The 22,668-nt window shown below is 38.3% G+C and overlaps 1 protein-coding gene across 1 annotated transcript; it reads left to right on the forward strand.

Annotated features, from left to right (window-relative positions):
- The first annotated feature begins 20,253 nt into the window (after positions 1-20,253).
- Positions 20,254-21,117, forward strand: LOC141617954 (uncharacterized). The gene is made up of 3 exons (XM_074435086.1): positions 20,254-20,472; positions 20,621-20,935; positions 21,025-21,117. Exons 1-3 carry the CDS (start codon positions 20,401-20,403, stop codon positions 21,115-21,117), a joined length of 480 nt encoding a protein of 159 aa, XP_074291187.1. The 5' UTR covers positions 20,254-20,400.
- Positions 21,118-22,668: the final 1,551 nt, after the last annotated feature.

Below are 22,668 nucleotides of genomic sequence, written 5' to 3' on the forward strand. Positions count from 1 at the left end.
TTTACATAATTGTTTTTATGTGCCTACACTTTCTAAAAACATCATTTCTATCGCCATGTTAGACATGGACGGTTTTTGTTTTGTCATTAAAAACAATCGTTGTATTATTTCAAGGAACGACTTGGTTATAGGCCAAGCTCCTTCCACTAATGGCATTTACATTTTAGAAACCTCGAATCCAACTAATGACATCTACAACATTCATTTCAAAGAAACTCAAATCAAGTGATCCAAATGAATCGTTCATTTGGCATTGTCGATTAGGTCACATAAATGAGGATCGCATCAAAAGATTAATTTCGACTAATGTGATTACACCATTTGATTATCAATCATATGGAACATGCGAATATTGCCTTCTTGGCAAGATGACTTATAATCCTTTTAGCGGTAAAGGAACACGAGCTAGTGAACTATTGGGACTCATACATACCGATGTGTGTGGACCAATGAGTATCACCCCTCGAGGAAATTATGACTACTTCATAACCTTCACCGACGACTTGAGTAGATATGGGTATATCAATTTAATGAAGCATAAGAGTGAAGCTTTTGAGAAATTCAAGGAATTTCAAAATGAAGTAGAGAACCAATTGAACAAAAGAATAAAAGCACTACGATCCGATCGTGGTGGAGAATACCTTAGCCATGAAATCGATTCACACTTGAAAGGTTGTGGCATAATATCACAACTATCTCCACCCGGAACACCACAACTCAATGGTGTTGCCGAAAGGAGAAATCGAACACTACTTGATATGGTTCGATCAATGATGAGTCAAACCGAGCTACCAAACTCGTTTTGGGGATTTGCGATCCAAACCGCAATTAGATCTTTGAATAATAGTCCCACAAAGACAACCGAAATGACTCCATATGAGATGTGGACGGGAAGGGTTTCTAATATATCCTATATAAAGATTTGGGGATGTGATGCTTACGTCAAGGCAAAGACCGACAACAAGCTTGCCCCAAGATCCGAAAAATGCATCTTTGTAGGTTACCCCGTGACCTCTCGAGGATATTACTTCTACAAACCTCAAGAAAACAAAGTGTTAATGTCTTGCGAGGCTGTCTTCTTAGAAAGAGAATTTATTTCTAAGAGACAAAATGGGAGAAATTTTGAACTTGATGAAGTTCAAGAGCCACAAACCGAGGTAGAGACGCAAGAAGATGTTCCTTCGTCGTCTAGCGCGGTTTTCCCTCCTCCACTTAGAAGAACGGGCCGAGTTACTCGCCATCCCGATCGATATGTGGGACTTATCGAAGAAGATGGAACACTCAATGTATTGCTTTTAGAAAGTGACGAGCCCGCCACCTACAAAGCCGCAATCTCTAGTCCAAATTCCTCCTTATGGCTTGAAGCCATAAAGTCCGAGATGGATTCTATGCATGAAAAATAAGTTTGGAACTTGGTGGATTTGCCTAAAGGGGCAAGACCTCTTCAATGCAAATGGATTTTCAAGGTCAAGAATGGCATAGAAGGACATGATGATGTCTACAAAGCTAGGCTAGTGGCAAAAGAATTTACCCAAGTCCAAGGTCTTCATTATGATGAAACCTTCACCCCCGTAGCCATGCTAAGATCCATACGGATTTTGTTAGCGATTGCCGCATTTCATGATTATGAAATATGGCAAATGGATGTCAAAACCGCTTTTCTAATTTGGCATTTAGAAGAGGAGGTGTACATGATACAACCCGAAGGTTTTGTTGATTCTAAAAATTCTAACAAAGTATGCAAACTTAAGAGATCCATTTATGGATTTAAGCAAGCATCAAGAAGTTGGAATCATCGATTCGATCATGTGATAAAAGAGAATGGTTTCACTCGAAGTGTTGAGGAACCATGTTTATACATGAAATTTAGTAGGAGCAATGTTGTGTTCCTAATCTTGTATGTCGATGACATACTACTCATTGGAAATGATATTCCAATGTTGTCATCGGTTAAGAAGTGGTTAGGTAACCACTTCCAAATGAAGGATTTAGGAGAGGCACAACGCATATTAGGTATACGGATCTATAGAGATAGATCCAAGAGGATATTGGCACTAAGTCAAGAATCTTATGTTGATAAGATTCTTCGACGTTTCAGCATGGACAAATCCAAAAGGGGATTGGTACCTATGGTAAGTGGGACAATATTGAGCAAGTCTCAATCGCCCACCGAACCCCATGATGTTGAACACATGAACTTGATCCCTTATGCTTCCGCTGTTGGATCAATCATGTACGCCATGACATGCACACGTCCTGATGTCTCGTATGCCTTGAGCATGACGAGTAGATATCAAAGAAATCCAGGTGAGAGTCACTGGATAGCCGTCAAGAACATCCTTAAGTACTTGAGAAGAACTAAGAATTCTATCTTAGTGTTTGGAGGAGACACCGAGCTCCGTGTTAATGGTTACACGGACTCAAGTTTTTAAACGGATAGAGATGACATGAAATCACAAGCTGGTTTTGTTTTCATGCTCAATGGTGGTGTTGTTAGCTGGAGAAGCTTCAAGGAAGCTGTGACTGTGGATTCAACAACGGAGGCTGAGTACATTGCAGCATCAGAAGCTGCCAAGGAAGCTGCGTGGATCAGGCAATTCACGGAAGGTCTAAGAGAAGTACCTACCGCCAATAATCCCATCACTCTCTATTGTGATAATAGTGGGACGATCTTCCAAGCCAAAGAGCCAAAGTCTAGTAATAGATCTAGACATGTACTTAGAAAATATCATGTAATTAGAGATTTCATTGAAAGAAAGGAAATTGCGATATGTAAGGTTGGGACAGATGATAACATAGCTGATCCGCTCACCAAGCCTTTATCGCAGGCTAAGCATGATGGACATGTTGCGTCCATGAGACTTAAACGCATGCCAGTTTTATGTTAGATTTTGATATGAAATTAAAGAGTTGTTTTATTTGCTCATATGCATAATCACATTTGTCTTTTATTTTTCCATTACTTTGTCATATTCAAATGGATTGTGGAGACAAGATTGAACCCCATTAAAGTGAACTAAATTGACATAGTAATCACCCATAGTCACTTGTATGAGGTGGCGTCTCAAAGTGACTAGAGTGTGATGCGATTGATGGCAAGTTCAAGTGCCATAGAGTCATATGAGAATGACTAGTCGATCACATAGGCAGACTGTTAGGAACACTTTGTCGGGCTAATGACCGCTTATAGAGTTCTGGCAAATTTATATAGCCTGGTCGTGGCGAGAGCTACTATAGTATTCTAATGAGTTGATTCTTTTGACTAAAGACTATTCGCCTAAGGTGGCACAGTTTCAGATTAACTTTGATTTATGTTACTACGACCTTCGTAAATGGGGTCAAATGGGCATATTTTGGGTTATGATGGTTGTGGCTAGTCGAAGGGAATAAGTGCGATAGAAATTGTCCACCCCTTGTCAGGGTTAAAACAATATCTCAGGGCCACTCGAGGAGCAATGAACTGGAAATAAGTGGCCACGCTCGGAAGGTTTCTATGGTAGATAATTCCGGTCAATCAGTTATTCTCCAGATCGAGGAAACCACTCTCGATATGATCACTTGCAAGTACGACCTGAAAGACACCTTGCATTGAGTGGGAGATAGTAATTGGACAAGAGAATTGGTGACGCACACTTGTCGAGGACAAGTGGGAGATTGTTGGAATAAGTGTCCTCCGACAATAATGCGATCACAACTATTGATCATAATGATCACATGTTCAAATCTCATTTTTAAGAATACATGTGGGATGTAATATTTTACAGTCAACTGGTCCACTCATATCGGTAATGATTGGCTGACTAGAGTTTGACATTACTGTCGTGCGACGGTGGTGATCAGTTGATCCCCTTAGGTCACACCTATAGGGAAATACTCTTAATTGATTATTTAATTAATCGTATGCCGATACGAGTTAATTAAATTGCTTAAAATTGACGGATGATTTTGTGAGTAAAGTTAACGTGTCTCATTGTTATTCGATTAAATTAGTTACGGTCTAAGTAATCGAATTCTTTTATTACTTGGATAAAATTATTGTTTACAAAACAATTGAAATTGAATTGAATGAATAGTTTATTATAAATACAAAACGTTGTGATTTATAATTAATAAACCGTTTTGGTACAAGTAATTACGAATTACTAGTCGATTTTGTATATGACATATTTTATGAGTTTGTTGATTTTTAATATGTTAAAAATACATTACAATTTCACATATCAAGTAACATGTCACATATGTCACAATTGACAAATGACAAAAATAAAATAGACCTTCCATTTTATATTAAGTGTACCGAAATGGGGAGGGTTAGGGTTTTTAAATTGTGTTAATTATTTTTAAGTGGAAAACACAATGATAAAACCTTTCTTATAGCCTTGCATGCCTATTGTTCTTGGGTAGAAAAACAAGCTTATGCATTGGGCACCCTTCCCCCATCACCACCGGTTTTCCAAGAGGAAAAGTTAGAGTTTTTCCTCTAATTTTATTCACAACTTCAATATATTTTTTCTAGTGTAAGAAAATAATTATTCTCTCTACATTGTGAAAACTTAGAGAAATAAAAACCTCTCAAAATCCTTCCTCTCTTGGCCGAAAAATACAAGAGAACAAAATTAATATTTTGTGTCATATTTTAAGTAAAACTTATATTTTTACTAGTTCATAATTATATAAGTTATTAAGGGATTTCTTTGGGTATATGCTTTTGGGAGAGGTTCTAATTTGAACCTTGTTCATCCATTATAAGGAAAGCTCAAGAACTAACAATAAGGAGATCTTGTTGGTGCCCAAATGGCCGAAAACAAGATGGTGAGAAATCGATTTTTCCATCTCCTTTTATTAAGTTTGCATGCATAAGATCTAGCATTTATTTTATGACTAAATAAATCAATTCATATATGAATATGTAATCTTATGAGATTAATGAATCTAACACAAAGGTCCAATAACTATACTAGCAAATGACGCTTTCCCAAAAGGAAGTCTAGTTCCACTGTTGGTTGCTTCAAATGTGGTGACAAAGGTCACCAAATCAAAGAATGCCCAAAGTGGAACGACATTAAATCTAAAGAAAAGCGTGAGTTTGCTAAAAGAGAATACAAAAGCAAAGTAATGACTGCCATTTGGGGAATGTCTGATTCTGAGGAGGACGACGTCCTTTAGGAAGAATTGGACGCCAAACTTAGCATCTCCTCTCAATTAAGCAATGATGTTCCAAAGTCAACAAAGAAAGAAAATGTCAAATGTCTTATGGCTCACTCCGTGGACTCAGATTCAGATTCAGACATTGAGGTAAATAAGTTCAAGAAAAAGTTTCGATCTTTCTCTAAAGACAAAATTTGTCTTCTCCAAAATTTGTCTTCTCCTAGACCAATTCATTGATAAGTGTCGTGTCCAAAATGATAAATTAGAGGCTATGCAAACTGAAATTGAAGACATAGCCGAAGAAAATGTTGGCTTAAAAGAATGTCTAAATGAGGTCGATCAACCAAGTTCATCATCGAGTCTTGAGAAGGATATTAAAAAACTCCTAAAATAGAATCTATTTCTTACTAAAAAGGTTGATTAAATACATGCAATAGATCACTGCAGTGTTGCATCTGTGTCAAACAAAGGAGACGAGTCCTTCGACAAAACTATGTCCTCACTAACCAAAGAACGTGACCAACTTTTGATTGATCTAGCAACATGTGAAAGTGAAAAGGGGATCTTGTCAAAATTGCTGAAATGTTAAATGACGATTCAAGTCAGGTTAAAAGTCCTATAGATCGAATGCAACAATCAAACAATGACCTTCTTGTTCAAATTGAAACTCTAAAAAAGGCTGAACAAACTCATGCAACAGATGATGCAACTGTTGCATCTGAGTCTATGAAGGAAATTGAGACTCTCACAAAACGTGTGTCTTCACTAACTAAGGAACGAGACTCTCTGCTAGCTGACCTCACCTTGTGTAAAAGAGATAACAAGCAACTTGAGCAAATTGGTTTATTGCTTAGTGATGAAGTAAGACATGCTAAACATGCTTTCGACAAAATAGGTCAACTAAATCTTAATCATCTTGCTAAAATTGAAATACTAACCAAAAAGCAAGATGAGGCTAAGATGTTCTATTTGAAATGGGAAGGAAGTCAGAATGTCTTGAAGTTTCTTCTAAAACAGTCTCAAGATTACGAAAACTGTGCAAAAAATGCTGGACTTGGTTTCAAATGCAACAGTACCACGCACTGTTGCACTCGAAACCAGGACCTAAGCGAGACTGATTTTCGAAGAAGAAAGTATGCTGGTCTTCCTGAATACATTATTTGTAACTACTGTGGTAAAACTGGTCATGAATTCAATGGTTGTGAAAATAGAGTCCTTGACTTAGAAAGAAGCACTAAAGTGGCTAAACAAGTTTGGATTAAAAAGAAGGAAGTCAAGAAAGTCGTTGTCAAGTTTGGGTTCCTATACTAAACGTTTGATTTCTTATAGGCACTAGCGAAAGGCAGCAGCAATTGGTACTTAGACAGTGGATGCTCTCGTCACATGACGAAAGATGAAAGCCAATTCCTTTCGCTAGAAGCCTACGATGGTGGCATGGTGACTTTTGGTGACAACAAACGAGGTGAAATCATTGGTATTGGAAAAGTTGGTAAGTCAAAGTCACTATGTGTCGACAAAGTGTTGCTTGTCAAAGGTTTGAAATACAATCTTCTAAGCATATCACAATTGTGTAATCGAGGTAACATCATTGAATTTCTTGCTAGTGAGTGTAGAATAATTGATGAAAAGACTATAGAACTTATTCTTGAAGGTAAACGTGTCAAAGATGTTTACATGACTAACTTATATTCATGCATTAGTGTTCAAAAGAATGACGACTTGGTCATATAAATGCTAAAACACTTAATACCCTAAAGAGGCTTGATCTAGTTGATGGCATTCCTAACATCAAATTTGAGTTTAAATCACTTTGTGACGATTGTGTTAAAGGTAAACAAGTAAAATGCTCCTTTAAATCCAAAAAGCTTGTTAGCACTTCCTTGCCTCTTGAACTCATTCACATAGACTTATGTGGACCCATGCGTATTGTTAGTAAAGGTGGAAGTCGCTACATTTGTGTCATTGTAGATGATTTTACAAGATATGTTTGGCTTCTCTTCTTAAGTTCTAAAGATCAAACTTTTGACGAATTCTTAATTTGGGTTAAAAAGGTCCAAAACAAATTTGGTTATAAACTTGTCTCCTTGAGATCCGACCATGGAACCGAATTTGAGAATTTGTCATTTGAGTCTTATTGCAATGAACATGGTATTAGCCACAGCTTTTCGGTCGCAAGAACCCCTCAACAAAATGGGGTTGTGGAACAAATGAATCGAACTCTTGAAAATATGGCTAGGACCATGCTCATTAGCTCTAAAGTGCCAAGAAACTTTTGGGCCGAGGCCGTTAACACATCTTGTTATATCTATAATCGTGTCATGTTTAGAAAAATCATTGAGAAAACTCCTTATGAATTACTACGAGGAAGAAAACCTAACATCTCACACTTAAAATGCTTTGGTAGTAAATGCTTTGTACACAATAATGGAAAAGATAACCTAGGCAAATTTGATGCAAAGCCTTTTCTGTGTGTGATTTGGATAAGAATACCAGCAAGCAACACCGACATAGCACTCACCATACACCCCCCCCCCCACTGATCCCGGGTTCGAACCCCCACAACAGCATCTCCCCCACCCTTTTTTCATCCCTATGGCCAAGAATTACCCCTTCTCCAAGCCACGAACCCGTCTCATTTTTTATCATACATTCAACCTGGGATTTAGAGCCTTCCAAACCCTCCAAAATATCTTCATTTTAGCAGCCAAAACCGAGCCCTTACCCCCTCCATAAGTCATTTACAAACCCTACATTTCCACTCCTATAAATACCTCCCATCCACCACCATTTGAAGAAGTTGGAAAACATTAATAGCAAACCCTCAACCACACACCCACACATCCTAAGAATATCCTAGCATCCAGTAGCAAACCACAAGAAAAATCGGCTCAAAACCTAGCTCGAATCCTTTCGAATAACCGAGTACTAACTACTCGACCTTCGCAAGCTTTCCAGCCGGACCACCTATTGGAAATCCTCAATTTTCGCGCCCTTCTGGTCAGAACAACCTGGTTTCACTTACATATCTCAAAACTAGAGTCTTACACGATTCTAAAACATATTTGCAATCAAAAAATAGTTGAGAAAAGAATTCACAAATCAAGTTTCAAAAACAGCCTTTTTTTCGAAGAAAAAACGTTGGTGTTAGCATTGTTGTTTCGTCAAAGACGGCCCCTCGAGATAAGATCTACAATTGGACACGACACAAGACTTTGTCAATGACACATGTAGGTTGAGGGTGCAATATAATCTCTCCTTCTCCCTTTTATTTCAGTTTTTATTGTTTTTATTTCGCATTTATATCATGTTGTTTAAATCGAACTAGAATAGTACGAGTATGAGTTAAGGTACCATTCCAACACCTGCGTTGACTCGAGTTTAAAGGGCATAATTCATTTGAAGTGATCGATTTGCCTCCCTCGTTTACATATCTTCGTGTTGGAAGAGGGCAGATCATTGAAAATGAGTTTCTTTCGACTTGTAAAACGTTTGTTGCTTCTTGTTGTCTGTCGCGCGTGGTTCGGCCCTTTGGCCTTATTTTTCTCAACTTATTTTTATTAATCATGGCACGATTCTTGAGGAAAGACTTGCTAAAAAAACCTGTTTAAATCGAAGATTTAAAATAATTCTACAATTCTCAAGTTCATTAGATATTTTAGGACAGAAATGCTTAAGATGTAAATGAATCGATCAACATGTAAGTGAAATTTACAACTTATTCTAATTCAAAATGAATCCATCTTTCTAATACCTATTTCTCGTTAATACGGAAGTGCATGCCTATCATCCTTCCGTTCACACTAGATGACTAAATTTGACGATTTTTCAACTCGAGTTTTGCCTCGAAAACCGTGTAGAGTCACACAGTTTTTCTCGTTGTTTTGTTGCTCAATTGTTAACCTTTTTGACGATCCTATTTTCATAAATAGTGGTTGTCTATTTTAAAACAAAGTTTTAATTTGTTGTTTTATGTAATAGCATGTTTGTTGTTTGCATAGTTGAATTTTGTTGCGTAGTTTTTTTATTTTTATCAAAAAGAAGATGTACAGCAGGATACTCGATCGAGTCACACAATGCTCGATCGAGTACCCTATTTCTTGGGTCTGTTTTGCTTCGACATTTAGCTGTTTTGGCATAATATTTGGGTAGTCGATCGAGTTGGTCAGTACTCGATCGAGTATCCATGTTTTGTTTGTTGTTTTTTCTCGGTTTTAAGTTGTTTTTGCTTCATTAGTTAGATACTCGATCGAGTGACTCCAATACTCGATCGAGTGTCGTCTGTTACAATACATAGTTGTTTCGTTTCATTTGTTTTCATTTGCCTATTCACTTGTGTAATATTGTATGCTTTGAACTATTGCATATCACGTGAATGATACCCGACTTGACCTAGATTAGGCCTTGCATGACCTATAAATCGACTGTGGCTAGTCGTTTAGGAGGCTTAGATTTGCGTGCCTTATTGCTATGTTGCATTAGTTGTTCGTTTCTTTGTTGCATTCGTTGTTCGTTGCTTTGTTGCATTCGTTGTTCATTGTTTGGTTGCTTTCGTTGTTCGTTGTTTGGTTTCTTTTGTTGTTCGTTGTTTGGTTTCTTGTTGTTATTGTTGTTTTATGAACTAACCCCTAACGTTTGTTCATCTTTCCTATGCTAAGCGTAAGAATTCCAATCCCTCCCTTTTGGTTACATTGTTTATTTAGAGTGAAATTCGTATGCTAAATCACTTGACGAGTTTTATGCATTAAACGACTTAGAAACTTGCTTCATATGTTGGGAATTAACATAACGGTTGCATTTTTCACGTGTTCATCATAGAATCATCTAAAGGCTTGTGTTAAGCACTGGTTCTGATGGAGGTTTTCTACCGCCAGACATGGAATAGGTAAAGGAATCAAACACGGAATCCTATTGTACCTTACGTTTTGAAATGGGGCATATTTCTACCCCAGGGATACATTTGAGTGTGTTGTGCATTTTATCATGTTTCGGAATGATTAAGGATTGGAAATAAGACATATTTGGAAACGAACTGCAACTTTTTATTGGAAAGACAAGTGCTTAACAAACTCGAAGGAACGATTCCTAGGACACATCCTAGGTCATCGCGGAAGAAACGACTCAACTTCAAGAAAAGAAAATCCTAGACTCGACTCGACTAAGATAAGAAAGCAGATCCCGACTCATAATTTTCAAATCTGGTCTTGAGCTTTCTCTTGTTCAGCTGTCAACTTAGATGCTCGGCTCTTGTCCTTGATCCCTTTGATGGCCTGCCTCCATCCCGAGGTAGTCCTCTGAGGATCTACGCCAGTGATGAAGGTTGGTGAATCGAATTGTCTTTTATTAACTTCGTTAATGAGAGGAGTACATTCTAGAGTAACACTTCCGACTTGAATTTCATTCTTCGGGTTTAGCAAGAATTCAAAGCAATCCACAAATATCTTCCCGATAAACACCCCTTTCAAGTGACATGGGTGGATAAGATGGGAGTAATCGACATTGTCTTCAATAGAAACAAAGTTAGCGTGATCGCCAAATGGATTGGTGATGTTATTGGGTTTAACAGTTGGGATCGGGAGTGTTCCACTCTCAATCATGTCTTGAATTTCGTGCTTCAGTCGATAACACCTTTCAGTATCACGGCCTTTTCCTTGATGAAAGGCACAGTAGGCATTTGGTTTATACCATTTATCTTGTTGATCAGCGGGAGGGTCCGGAGTTGGACCAATAGGTTTTAGCTTTCCTTGGGCTATGAGCCTTTGGAGAGCGTATGTATAAGTGCATCCGATATTGGTGAATGCCCTAGGTGTTTGGCGCTGCGACTTCTTCGATTGCCCTTCTAAGAGATCGATGGCTTCATCAATATGGGTCGTTGCTGGGGCTTTGCCCTTAGACGATAAGGCCCCTTGGTACCCTTTCGGCTTTTCAGCCTCTGCCCTTATAACATCGTCTTCTACCTTTATCCCAATTCTTATCAATTCTTTGAAAGAACCGAAATTCTGGTATTTCAGAGCATTGCGGTAAACAGGTCGTAGATTCTTCACGAACTTATCTACCATTTCAACTTCATCAGGCTTCTTGGCTAACTTCACGCTTTCAGCGCGCCATCTAAAAAGGAATTCAGTAAAGCCTTCTTTATCTTTCTGGGTCATAACCTCTAACGTCCTTATATTGGTCTGAATCTCGACATTATCAGCATAGTGCTTACAAAACTCCACCGTGATATCTTCGAAAGTAGGGAAGTTCTTAAGGTCCAGATTGTAGAACCACGCCTTCGGGTGTTCATCCAGGGATTGAGCGAAAATTTCCGAGAGCATGTCAACAGGCACTCCCTTCAGTGCTAAGTACCCCTTATAGGCCTTAACATGGTGGACTGGATCTTCTGTGCCCTTAAACTTTGGGATATCAGTGAGTACCATGTTTGTGGGCAACTTATCCTGAACTGGGGCATAGGCCCTAGCATTTTCGTAGTGGATGTTCTTCCCCTGGGAGAGCTTCAGACGGTCTTTAATGAATTTGAACCGTTTCTCCAGATCAGTCAGAGGTGGGGTAGATGAAGAGGAATCTTCAACCAGCTTAGATTCGATCGCATCCATTCTGGTCATCATGAGGTTCACGGCCTCAGTAAGTTTGTTAACAGCATCTTCCATTGCTTGACGTCGGGTTTTTGGCGGCCTTTCTACAAGAAAACCCCGAACCGAGTCAATATTTAAAAGTAAGAGCCCCTGCACACTTAAGGACACGACACCAACTTGACTCAAGTCAACACTCGACTTAAGACTGATTAACCAAAAGGTTCGACTCACAGTTGGATTTAGACCTCGATTCATTTTGGACTTTGACAAAACGACACGACCCAAACCATCATAACTCGATTTTGAACTGGACTTGGTGTGACTAAACCCGTGATTGGACCAACATAGCCCATAGGTTTGAGTGAAACGCCCTAAATGGCCTAGCTTGGACGTTTCTGTGGACTATCCTAGACCACTTGGTCGACCCACATGACTCGAAGCCCAAGAGGTGAGCTTGGGTGACCCAACAAGGTCGTGTTCTAGACTCTCGGGGCAAAACACGCCTAGCCTAACACGACCAGGACCTGGACACGACTTGACGCATTTCATGCTTGGTTAAGGTTCGAGAAATATTTTGGATTGAATTTGAAAAAAAAAACGAATAATCGATTTGAAAATGAGATTTAAAATGGGCAGCATGCCGGCTATAAAAGCTTATTTTGGGCCGAAAAATCTAGTCCTACTTGGGCAGCATTCCGCGTTTTTAAAACCATGCTATTTTGAAAGTAAGTTGTTCAAAAGTTAGGTTTTGAAATTGATACGAAAAATTTGAAAAGACTCGGGAAATTCATTTCGCACATTGTCATTCTCATGTTATAAGGATGTATGCTCCTAGACATCTCTAAGTCTCGGCAAGTCTTCTACAAGAAGGTCTATGCCCTCCATCCTTTTTGGGTCTTATAGAGCAAGGGCCTTTAGGTAGAGTACCTAGAAGAGCATCCCCACCACCAAGAATCACGACGAGTCGGAGCGGAAGCAAGCAATGTGCAAGTTCCTGGCATAGTGGGACGTCGCCCCCCACACGTCACAAAGAAGCGCTGGGACGGCCCGGGAAAGTCCTTAAGGGTTTATGCATGAATCGTAGCACTACGAGTAATGTTTTACTTTCCAATACTTTCTTTTCAAGTTTCACCTCGGAGGAAAAGACCCTAGAAACAAAGTGTAACTAGTCCTCTTTTCCCCAGCGGAGTCGCCAAACTGTGGACAAGGCCCTCGGGAACTGCGTCCGCGGGATCCACACTAGGCATAATCGACTCGAGGTTCTTTCGAATTGAATTAAGACAAATTAGAGTCGCCACCAAGTTTTTTGGGAACTTGGAACCGTTCAAGTCAACTTTACACCTTTCGTCGAAAAGCGTAAAGCCAATCGACTACGAGTGATTAAAGATAAAGACTTGTACCCTATATCACTCGATTTGAATGACTCTCGTAATCCAATGGTATTTAGACGGATCCACAAACCATAGATCTTGAGTAAGGGGTGAGGGTACGTGTTAGGAAGCCCATAAGGACGTACACCTAACCCCGCCCGTCAATAACGGCCTCTACTAAGTCAAGTATCGGATTTCAAACAAGGTCGTAGCTACTATGATATATGATATGCAAACATCGTTTTAAAACCCTAACATGTGACAATAATTTCTATGTCGTTTAATGCATGAATACTAACTTTGTCAAAGTTGTTTTAACATGTTGGTTGATTTGAAATAAAAGATGCGCAAACACGGCTTAGGAGGAATAGGGGAGCCATTGGGATCTATCCTATTACAACCCAGGCATTTCATGCCGACACGACGAGAAATAAATTACAACTCGATCTAATTACAACAACTATCGAAATTATTTTGGCTCAATTAAAATAAAACCTATATACGTGATACAAAATTACAATACAAACTAACAAAAAACAACTTAAACTATTATGACTTAACAAATAAAATAAACGTAAACAAAAAGGCTAAAACTAAGTTAGATTGATTAATGATGTTAGCCGATTTATTAATTAGTAAACAAATTAGACTAGAATTAAACTAATTAAATTAAATTAAACAAATACAAAGGTTTGAAATAAATTAGGTACAACTTATTGATTAAATTGAACCCAACTCATTAAAACACTACTACAAATACAGGCAACCACAACGGCCCTTTAACAACGCTTATTCACGAAAATCATCAAAACACGTTGTAGAATTTATTCCGCGAATTTTACCAAACTTAATTACAACGGTTATGTGTTGTTAGCCGTTGTTATTGGTTTTAACAACGGGTCATACTTAAACAACTGTTGTTAATGAAAAAACTAATAACAACGGTTAAAATTTAACCGTTGTTAATGGTTTGGCGCCAAATTAGTGAAAAGTAATCACAACGGTTATATTAGAACCCGTTTTTAATACGTTTTAACAACGGTTGTAGACTCAACAACCGTTGTTATTAATATTATGAAAATCTTAAGAACAACATATTGCTTTATTCTGCTATACGCTACAAACACAAACACAAGCTAATACTGCTACTATATCATCCTCCATTCCTCCCTGATCGTCTCTCTGTCTTCATCTCCGTCACGGTTGTCACGTCTTCTCTCCCTCATCGTGTTTATCAATCAGGTATATATATGTTTTTTAGCAACGCTTATAACTAGATATAGGATTTTTTGGGTTATTATCTAATTTGTTGATAATTTAGCTTAATTGCTTTCCTGAATTTCGTTTATTTGTTTGCCTATTATTGTATTTTCTGAATTAGTTGCCTATTATTACGAATGTAGAATAATGACTCGAACTTGGATGATTGATGCAAATATGAGTGACCGCACCTACAAGGATGGTTTAGCTGAATTTTATGAATTCGTTTCGAACAATTTGAAAGGTTCTTCTAGTATTGCATGTCCTTGTGAAAGATGTGGTAATATTAGCTATATGGCTTTTCCGGACGTTAAAATACACCTAGAAAAGTGGAGATTTAGTCGATCCTATACACTTTGGATTTTTCATGGGGAATCTTTAGAGGAAGAGAATAACTCTGAAGAACATGATGTTGAGGTACACGAAAGGCTAACTGATGATCCTGAGTTTGCCGAGTTTTTTGAGTTGGAAGAGTTGGAAGTAGAGAAGTTGAATGTTGGGTCTATAGATAATGAAGAGAATGATGATGAGTCCATTGCTTTTGAAGATGTAGGTGATGACACTAGTAATTGGGATGACCTTAACAACATGTATGAGAAGTTATGTGAGTCTGAAGCACCTCTGTATCCTGGTTGTAAGTTCACAAAAATGTCGGATGTGGTGAAGTTGTATAATATCAAGGGGGCAAATGGGGTGAGTGACACGTGTTTAACTAGTTTTTTAGCCTTGATAAAGGAGTTGCTTCCTGATGGTAATGTTCTACCTGTTAAGACATATGAGGCGAAAAAACTAATAAGAGGAGTGGGTATGAAATATGAGAAAATACATGCATGTCCAAATGATTGCATATTGTATCGGAAATTATATCAAAACTTAACCAATTGCCCTAAATGTTTGGAGTGGCGTTATAAGGATAAGGAAGGGATCCCGGCTAAGGTGTTGTGGTATTTTCCATTGATACCAAGAGTCATAAGGATTTATGCGAATCCCGATGATGCAAAAATGTTAACTTGGCATGAAATAGGAAGAATAAATGATGGAAAGCTAAGACACCCGGCAGATGGTAAGCAATGGAAATCGTTCGACGCTAAGTATCCCGAGTTCGGAAATGAACCTAGAAACTTACGTCTAGCGCTGTCCACTGATGGAATGAACCCACACGGAAACATGAGTAGCCAACATAGTACTTGGCCAGTAGTGTTGGCTATTTATAACTTACCTCCATATGTGTGCATGAAAAGAAAGTATTTGATGTTGTCGTTGTTAATTTCCGGCCCTAAACAACCTGGAAATAATATAGATGTATATTTGGATGATTTGCGATTGTTGTGGGATAGTGGGATAGAAGTATTTGATGCATAAAAGAACGAAACTTTCAATTTGAGAGCGATGTTATTGTGTATAATAACTGACTATCCGGCTTATGGCGACCTTTCTGGGCACACAGTTCATGGGAAAGAGGCTTGTCCATTGTGTGGGGAGGATATCGAGTCTTAATACTTGAAGTCTTCTCGTAAGTATGTGTATATGGGAAATAGGAGGTTCTTGTCTCATGACCATTGTTATCGCAAGATGCAGAAAGCATTCAATGGAAGACAAGAACTTCGTCAACCTCCTAGAATTTTGAGTGGGCATGAAGTTTATCAGAAAGTAAAGCATATTGAGATAGATTATGGGAAGAAGAGCGGCTCTAAATTGTCTACTCGTGGGTATAAGAAAAGATCCATATTTTTGATAAACTTCCATATTGGCCTGACCTGGAGGTCAGGCATTGCCTCGATTTCATGCACATTGAGAAAAATGTCTGTGATAATATTATCAATACCCTTCTGAATGTTCCTGGTAAAACAAAGGATAACGCCGCAGCTAGGGAAGATATGAAAATGATGGGTATTAGGCTAGAGTTGGCACCACAGAAGAGAGGTAATCGTACATTTTTACCGCCAGCAGCTTTTACCCTTTCACGGAATGAGAGAAAAGAGTTCTGTGCATGCTTGAATGGAATTAAAGTGCCACATGGTTATTCGTCGAACATCAAAAGCCTAGTGTCGATGCAAGACCTAAAACTCACCGGGTTAAAGTCACATGATTGTCACACTTTGATGCAACAATTACTTCCTGTGGCTATTCGTTCCATTTTACCTGAAAAGGTAAGATATGCTATAACTAGATTCTGTCTCTTCTTCCAGTCCATATGCGAGAAAGTCATCGATCCCGATGACGCGGATTCATTGCGGGACCTCGTTGTAACCTCTCTTTGTCGAGTTGGAAATGTATTTTCCACCCTCTTTCTTCACTATCATGATTCATCTGACCATTCACTTGGTTAGGGAGATTTTGTACCTTGGGCCCGTGTACTTGAGATACCAGTATCCTTTCGAAAGATTGATGAAAGTCTACAAGGACTATACATCTAATCGGTATCGTCCGGAAGGTTGTATTGCTGAACGCGCTATTTTAGACGAAGCTCTTTCATATTGTTACGCTCATCTTTCCCCTGAGGAGTTGATTGGCGCGTTCTAAGAATCGTCATAGTGATTTGGATGACCGGAAAAGGTATTAGGGCCGGGTTAAAAAAATTGTGACACGTGAAATGTTGCATTTAGCACACATGTATGTGCTAAACAATGAAGATGAGGTGCAACCTTATATTCAACAACACAAAGATGAGCTCAAATACGATCACCAAAACAAGACCGAGAAGTGGATTGCGAACGCGCATACGAAGACGTTTCCAGAGTGGTTTAGGAATATTGTCTTACAGTGTACTGATCAAACTGGTGATGACATCTCTCCTAGGTTACTACGTCTTGGTTTAGGTCCAAATGCCAGGGTCACCTTTTACAACAGTTTTGCCATTAATGGATATACTTTTTACACCCGCAAGCAAGATGAGGTGAGCACAATGCAAAATAGTGGTGTGAGTTCTGAATTTGAGGCAATGCACTTTGCTACTTCAAAAGATAAAAAGCCTATTTGGGGAAAATGCCTTTATTATGGTGTTATTCAAGAAATATTGGTACTAGATTACATTGATTTCACAATGCCTTTGTTTCAATGTAACTGGGTTGATAACAACATCCATTGTGTCCGAAAGGATAAGATGGGATTTACGTTGGTCAATCTGGGTAAGGTTGGAAATAATAAGGATGATCCTTTCATAATGGCATCCCAAGCTAAACAAGTGTTCTATGTCACCGATCCTATGGATAAGAAGTGATCTGTTGTACTGTCTATAAGGAAAAGAAGGAGTAGTCCATCCGATAATGGTGATGATGATCAGGATGTCGTTTTTGAGGGAATGGATCAGTCTACCACTGTATCTTATTTCGACGATGTTGACACTGATCATGAGGACACTGAAAGCATCTATATGCGTTATGACCATGGTGAAGGTATTTGGGTTAACGAAGAAACTATGACATCCAAGAAACGTCCCCGATCCTGAGATAGTTCATCAGGACACGGTATGCATGCATCTTTGGTGTTGTCTTATTTTCTTGATCTTATTATTAGATGTGGATCTTTGGTGTTGAAATTGCTGAATAATGTTGCAAAGTATATGGTGCTTATGCACATTAAGTATGTATTGTTACAGTTTGACCGTAATGGAATTACTGTAATTTTTTTTTTAAAAAAAGAGGTTCAACAATAACAACGGTTATATTTAAATTACCCGTTGTTAATACTTTCAACAACGGGTGTAGTACCTCTACCCGTTGTCAATTATTTTTTTGACATATTTCATTTTGGCGCAAATTTGGTGAAAATATATTACAACGGGTATATTTTAACCGTTGTAATTAACTTTTGACAACGGTTTACTTTTATTGACCCGTTGTTATTAACATATAACAACGGTTCTTCTTTGAGCACCCGTTGTCAATAGTTTGTCTTAATAAAAAACTAATATAGAAACCCATACAGCATGCCATACACAAATACACACAACATTATTAGTTCAACCGTTGGTATCCTGTGTTAATTCTTCTCTCTTCCTCGCTTTTTACATTCTCGTCGCCGCCGCCTTGATTTAGAAGCCCGATTCCGTTGCCTTCCCTTATCATCCCGCTCGTTCTCTTTATCATCATCATCAACAGGTATGTTCACTTTAATTTCGTGTTTCGTCATTAGGGTTTTAAGACGATCATCTTGTTTCTTTTTCATGCATCTGTTTGTTTTTCGTCTTCTTTGTTATCTTTATCATCCCGCATCATCTACTTTACTCCTCTTATCGGGGTTTAGGATTTTAGAAGCTCAATCTGTTGTTTTAAATTTTCATTCCTATTAGGGTTTAGGGTTTTAGATAATACTACGCATGTACGTTGTTAAGTTGTTCATTTCCGGCTATATCATTCATATTTGGGTTTTAGGATTATCATGGGTGAAAAACGTAAAAGAAGTCAAAAGAATAATGAGCCTGGTGATAATAAGCCTGGTGAGAGGGATGCTACGAAGTGCAAGAAAGTCCTTGCGACTATAGCCGCTAAACAGTAGTTCCAAATAACATGGAGTGAGATGGGTTTCCCTCTTTGGTCCAAATGCGGGTCTTTTCTCCGTTGGATTGGTGCTTGCACAAGACAGTTTGTGCCTATCCATTTAGATGATGTTAGAACTTTGAATCCAAAATTGGCGGAGTTATACTTGGCTCGTGTAAAGGAAGGCTTTATTATACCCGATAAAAGCCATGATGAGTATTTAATGCATAAGGCAACGGATGTCCACAGGCAGTGGAGGTGTGGCGTTGCTAGGGATTGATTGTATGTGGACAAGGCAACGGGGGAGATGCGTAAGAGCCCACCGGAAAACAAGTGTCCCACCATCAAGCAGGAAGAATGGGATCTTTTCAAAAAGATGAGAACTACTGAGAAGTTTCAGGTTAAATATCCTCGCCTTTTAACGATTTACCTATCATTTTTTTAATTAATCATTTTATTATCTCATCTACTTGCGCTTTTATATAATTATTTGAAGGCCGTTAGCAGAGGATATCGTGCTAACATTTCATGCAAGAAGGGGAAATTCTATGGTTCTCGAGGCGGTTACAGAAAGATAGAAGAGGACCTCGTAAGTAGCATGCATTATTCCCCTGTGAGACTTTATTTTTTTAATCACACTTGGACTTGCATTGATACATATTTACGTGTATAAATGTTACCATGTTAATGTGTAGGTGGCAAAGGGAGTGAAAGAGGTGGATCGGCATGTAACTTATAAACAAGGGCACACGCCTAAAGGATCCCGGTCGTCGCGTGACAAATATGATGAGGAAGTTTTGGCCAACATAGTAAGCATTATTTTATTAAGACGAGTTCATTACTAACTTTATTATTTTAGTCACAAATATAATTTGAAGTTTATTTAATATATTATAGGACAACGTATTGAAAGAGGTAGAAGAAGGGAAATTCACTCCCAGTGGTCGTAATGACGTTCTTGCTAGAGCGATCGGCCGACCCGAACATCCAGGTCGTTTGAGGGGCGTCCCGTTACAGGTTGGAGTAACGAAATATTATGGGAAAACTGCCCAGATAAAGAAGAAAAGGAAGACTAAGTCTGAGAAGGCTGACATGGTAACATTTATTCTATTATTTTCATTTAAGTTCAATTCACATGTTATTGTTGGGATAAAAATTGCTGACACATTACATTCTTGGCAAGCAGCTTCAGTTAATGGCATCCGTACTACTAAAGCTGAATGCTGGAGGTAAGCTTTCCGAAGAAGAAGTGAAGATGATGGAGGATGTCATTTCTAAAGGGGGTAATAATAAGGAACAATAGATTGGTCAAGAGGCCGCTACTACCTTGGCAATACATGAGAAGGAAGTATCGGTCAACGAGATTTAGAAAGATCAGGTACCTAATAATGCTTCTGAAGTTGTAACAACTAAAGCCGATCAGGTACCTAATACTTCCTTATTTTTCTTTTGTTTTTTTTTTTTGGGTAAGATCAGGGGGTGTGTTCACTGCCAGCTCTAATGCTATAACTTCTGACATGGTGCCATTGAATTGGTTAATTTTATTAGGTAAATAATGGGTCTGAAAAGGAGATGCAACTTGAGAAGACGGCTGATGGAAAACAACATACATCCCCTTCAAGTCAGTTCCCTGTTTTCAGTAAGGTATGCATGAAGTGTTTAATTAGTTAAATTTATATGAATGCTGAAGTTTGTGCAAAAATCGGCCTGAGACAGAAAGCGTTTTTGCAAAATCTTTTGAATGCTGAAGCGTTTTTGCAAAGATATAATAATGTATGTGTATATTCTTCAGGCCGTAAACAAGAGGCCAGTTATTCTTGCTGACCCTAAAACCGAAAAGCCACATGTGCGTGTTGGCCGGGGTCTCGTAGAAACCAAATCTGCAGCAGCGGAAACTGTAGTTCATGGCGAAAAACTTTTGCCGAATCATAGAATAGTAGAGATAACTACAGTCTTTCCAGGCCATGAAAACTTTCAACTGCCTGTCCCAGTTCGTGACGACATTACCATTCTGGGAGATGCGCTTGGAAGTTTCATCCAATGGCCTGAAACTCACATCTACTTGGCGAAGATATCTCCGCCGCCTCAGCAGCGGAAAGCAGTTGGGGTTAGAAGAAATACCTTTATATATATGTTACATTTTTAATTGTTGAATGTTTTTATATGTTAAATTTATATGTTATTTTTTTTTTGTAGGGAACAAAAAAGACGGCTTTGGCGGATAAGCCTAAGTCCACAGACATGCCAACGACCTCGACTTCACAACAACTTGATGAGGTATTTAATTAACTTCTCCATTTTTTTAAAAATTAACCTCGCTCCCTTTATTTATATTTTGTCTGTATTTATAAAAAGCATGGTAATTTTGTGTAGTGGAAAAAAAAGACTGATAACCTAAGTCCCCAGTCTTACCTGCTACTACTACCTCATCATTGAAAGAGCAGGTTGACGAGGTATTTAATTAAGTACGCTTTTATTTTTATTACTCCAACTAGGATATGTTACCTTTGGATTTTTTATTATTTTAATTATCTACTACATGTGTAGGCTGGTGGTAGTAGCACAAAATCAAAGACTCATTCTTTCCGGACACGAAAGTTAGGAGTTTAAACTCCACACAATATAAAGGGAAGGATTACATGCAAAAAGTAAGAACGGTGACGATGATGAGACTGCGCATGAGGAGGTGGCCATCGCATAGCCACCGAGCAAGTGATAGTTATTCCGCTCGAGGAGGATATTCTAGGGCTGAGCGCCAAGCGCTTATATCATGGGATCCGCTAGCCGTATGGGCTGGCCTAGACCAGATTGATATATCACACATATTTGTTTGGATGAAGTAAGTTTCTTAATAAATAATTTCATAGTCTAATATTCTGACTACTAGATAGTGTTTTAAATACCGGAATTAATACCGTAATAATGTAGGATATTGAAATTGAGAGTGATCCCCGAGAAGAATATTCCATCTGATCAATACGGATTCCAGTGCCCCTATGTTTTATCTTTATTTATTCCGGATTTCTCGTTCGAACAACGGGTAGATTATATTGCTCAAAGAATTGGCGACAACCAAGAAGCTGATTTTTGGCGCTTATAATGAAAAAGGGTAATAAACAAATTAATATTACGTTTCCCCTACAATTGCATTTTCATAACTAATATATGTACTTGTTAATAATGATGATGTCTCTTGATGTAGGACTCATTGGGTGTTAGCCACCATCATGCCGACAAGGAATAAAGTTTTACGGTTGGACTCTTTACATCATCAACCAAGCGAGACTTTTAAGCACTTGATTAATATGTAAGTTTATAATACTGATTTATTTATAATAACATTTTCATTTTTTATTTATAGAAAAAAGCTCTTTCATATTTTTGCCCCTAATAAAATTAGTTTCTGCCTCCTTTTTTATTTTTTAAAAAAAGGGCCTTTAAGAAGAAAAGAGCAAACTAGCAGGATCAACCCACGGAAGATTCGATGTTGGCCCCGATTTTATTACGATAACGTGGGTACGTGCTCAAATACAATAACATTAAGTGCAAAATCTGTGTTTAATACTAATACAATACCTAAAGTTCAAGATTCTGATGTGAGCCTTCTCTCGTCTGTTTTTTTTTATGTAATAATAGGCCCCTCGCCAGCCAGATAGCATACAATGTGGATACTACGCTTGTCGGTTCATGTTGGAGATTATTAGGCGAAGATATCTCGTTATTCCAGAAAAGGTTAGTAATAATTTAAACATGTGTTTATTACTTTTTTTTTTAAATTAGAGCTAATGTTGTCTTGCTTGCTGCTATATATACCATGATGTTGCTAATGTTGTCTTGCTT

This window comes from Silene latifolia, chromosome X (genome assembly GCF_048544455.1).
Source record: "Silene latifolia isolate original U9 population chromosome X, ASM4854445v1, whole genome shotgun sequence".
NCBI lineage: Eukaryota > Viridiplantae > Streptophyta > Magnoliopsida > Caryophyllales > Caryophyllaceae > Silene > Silene latifolia.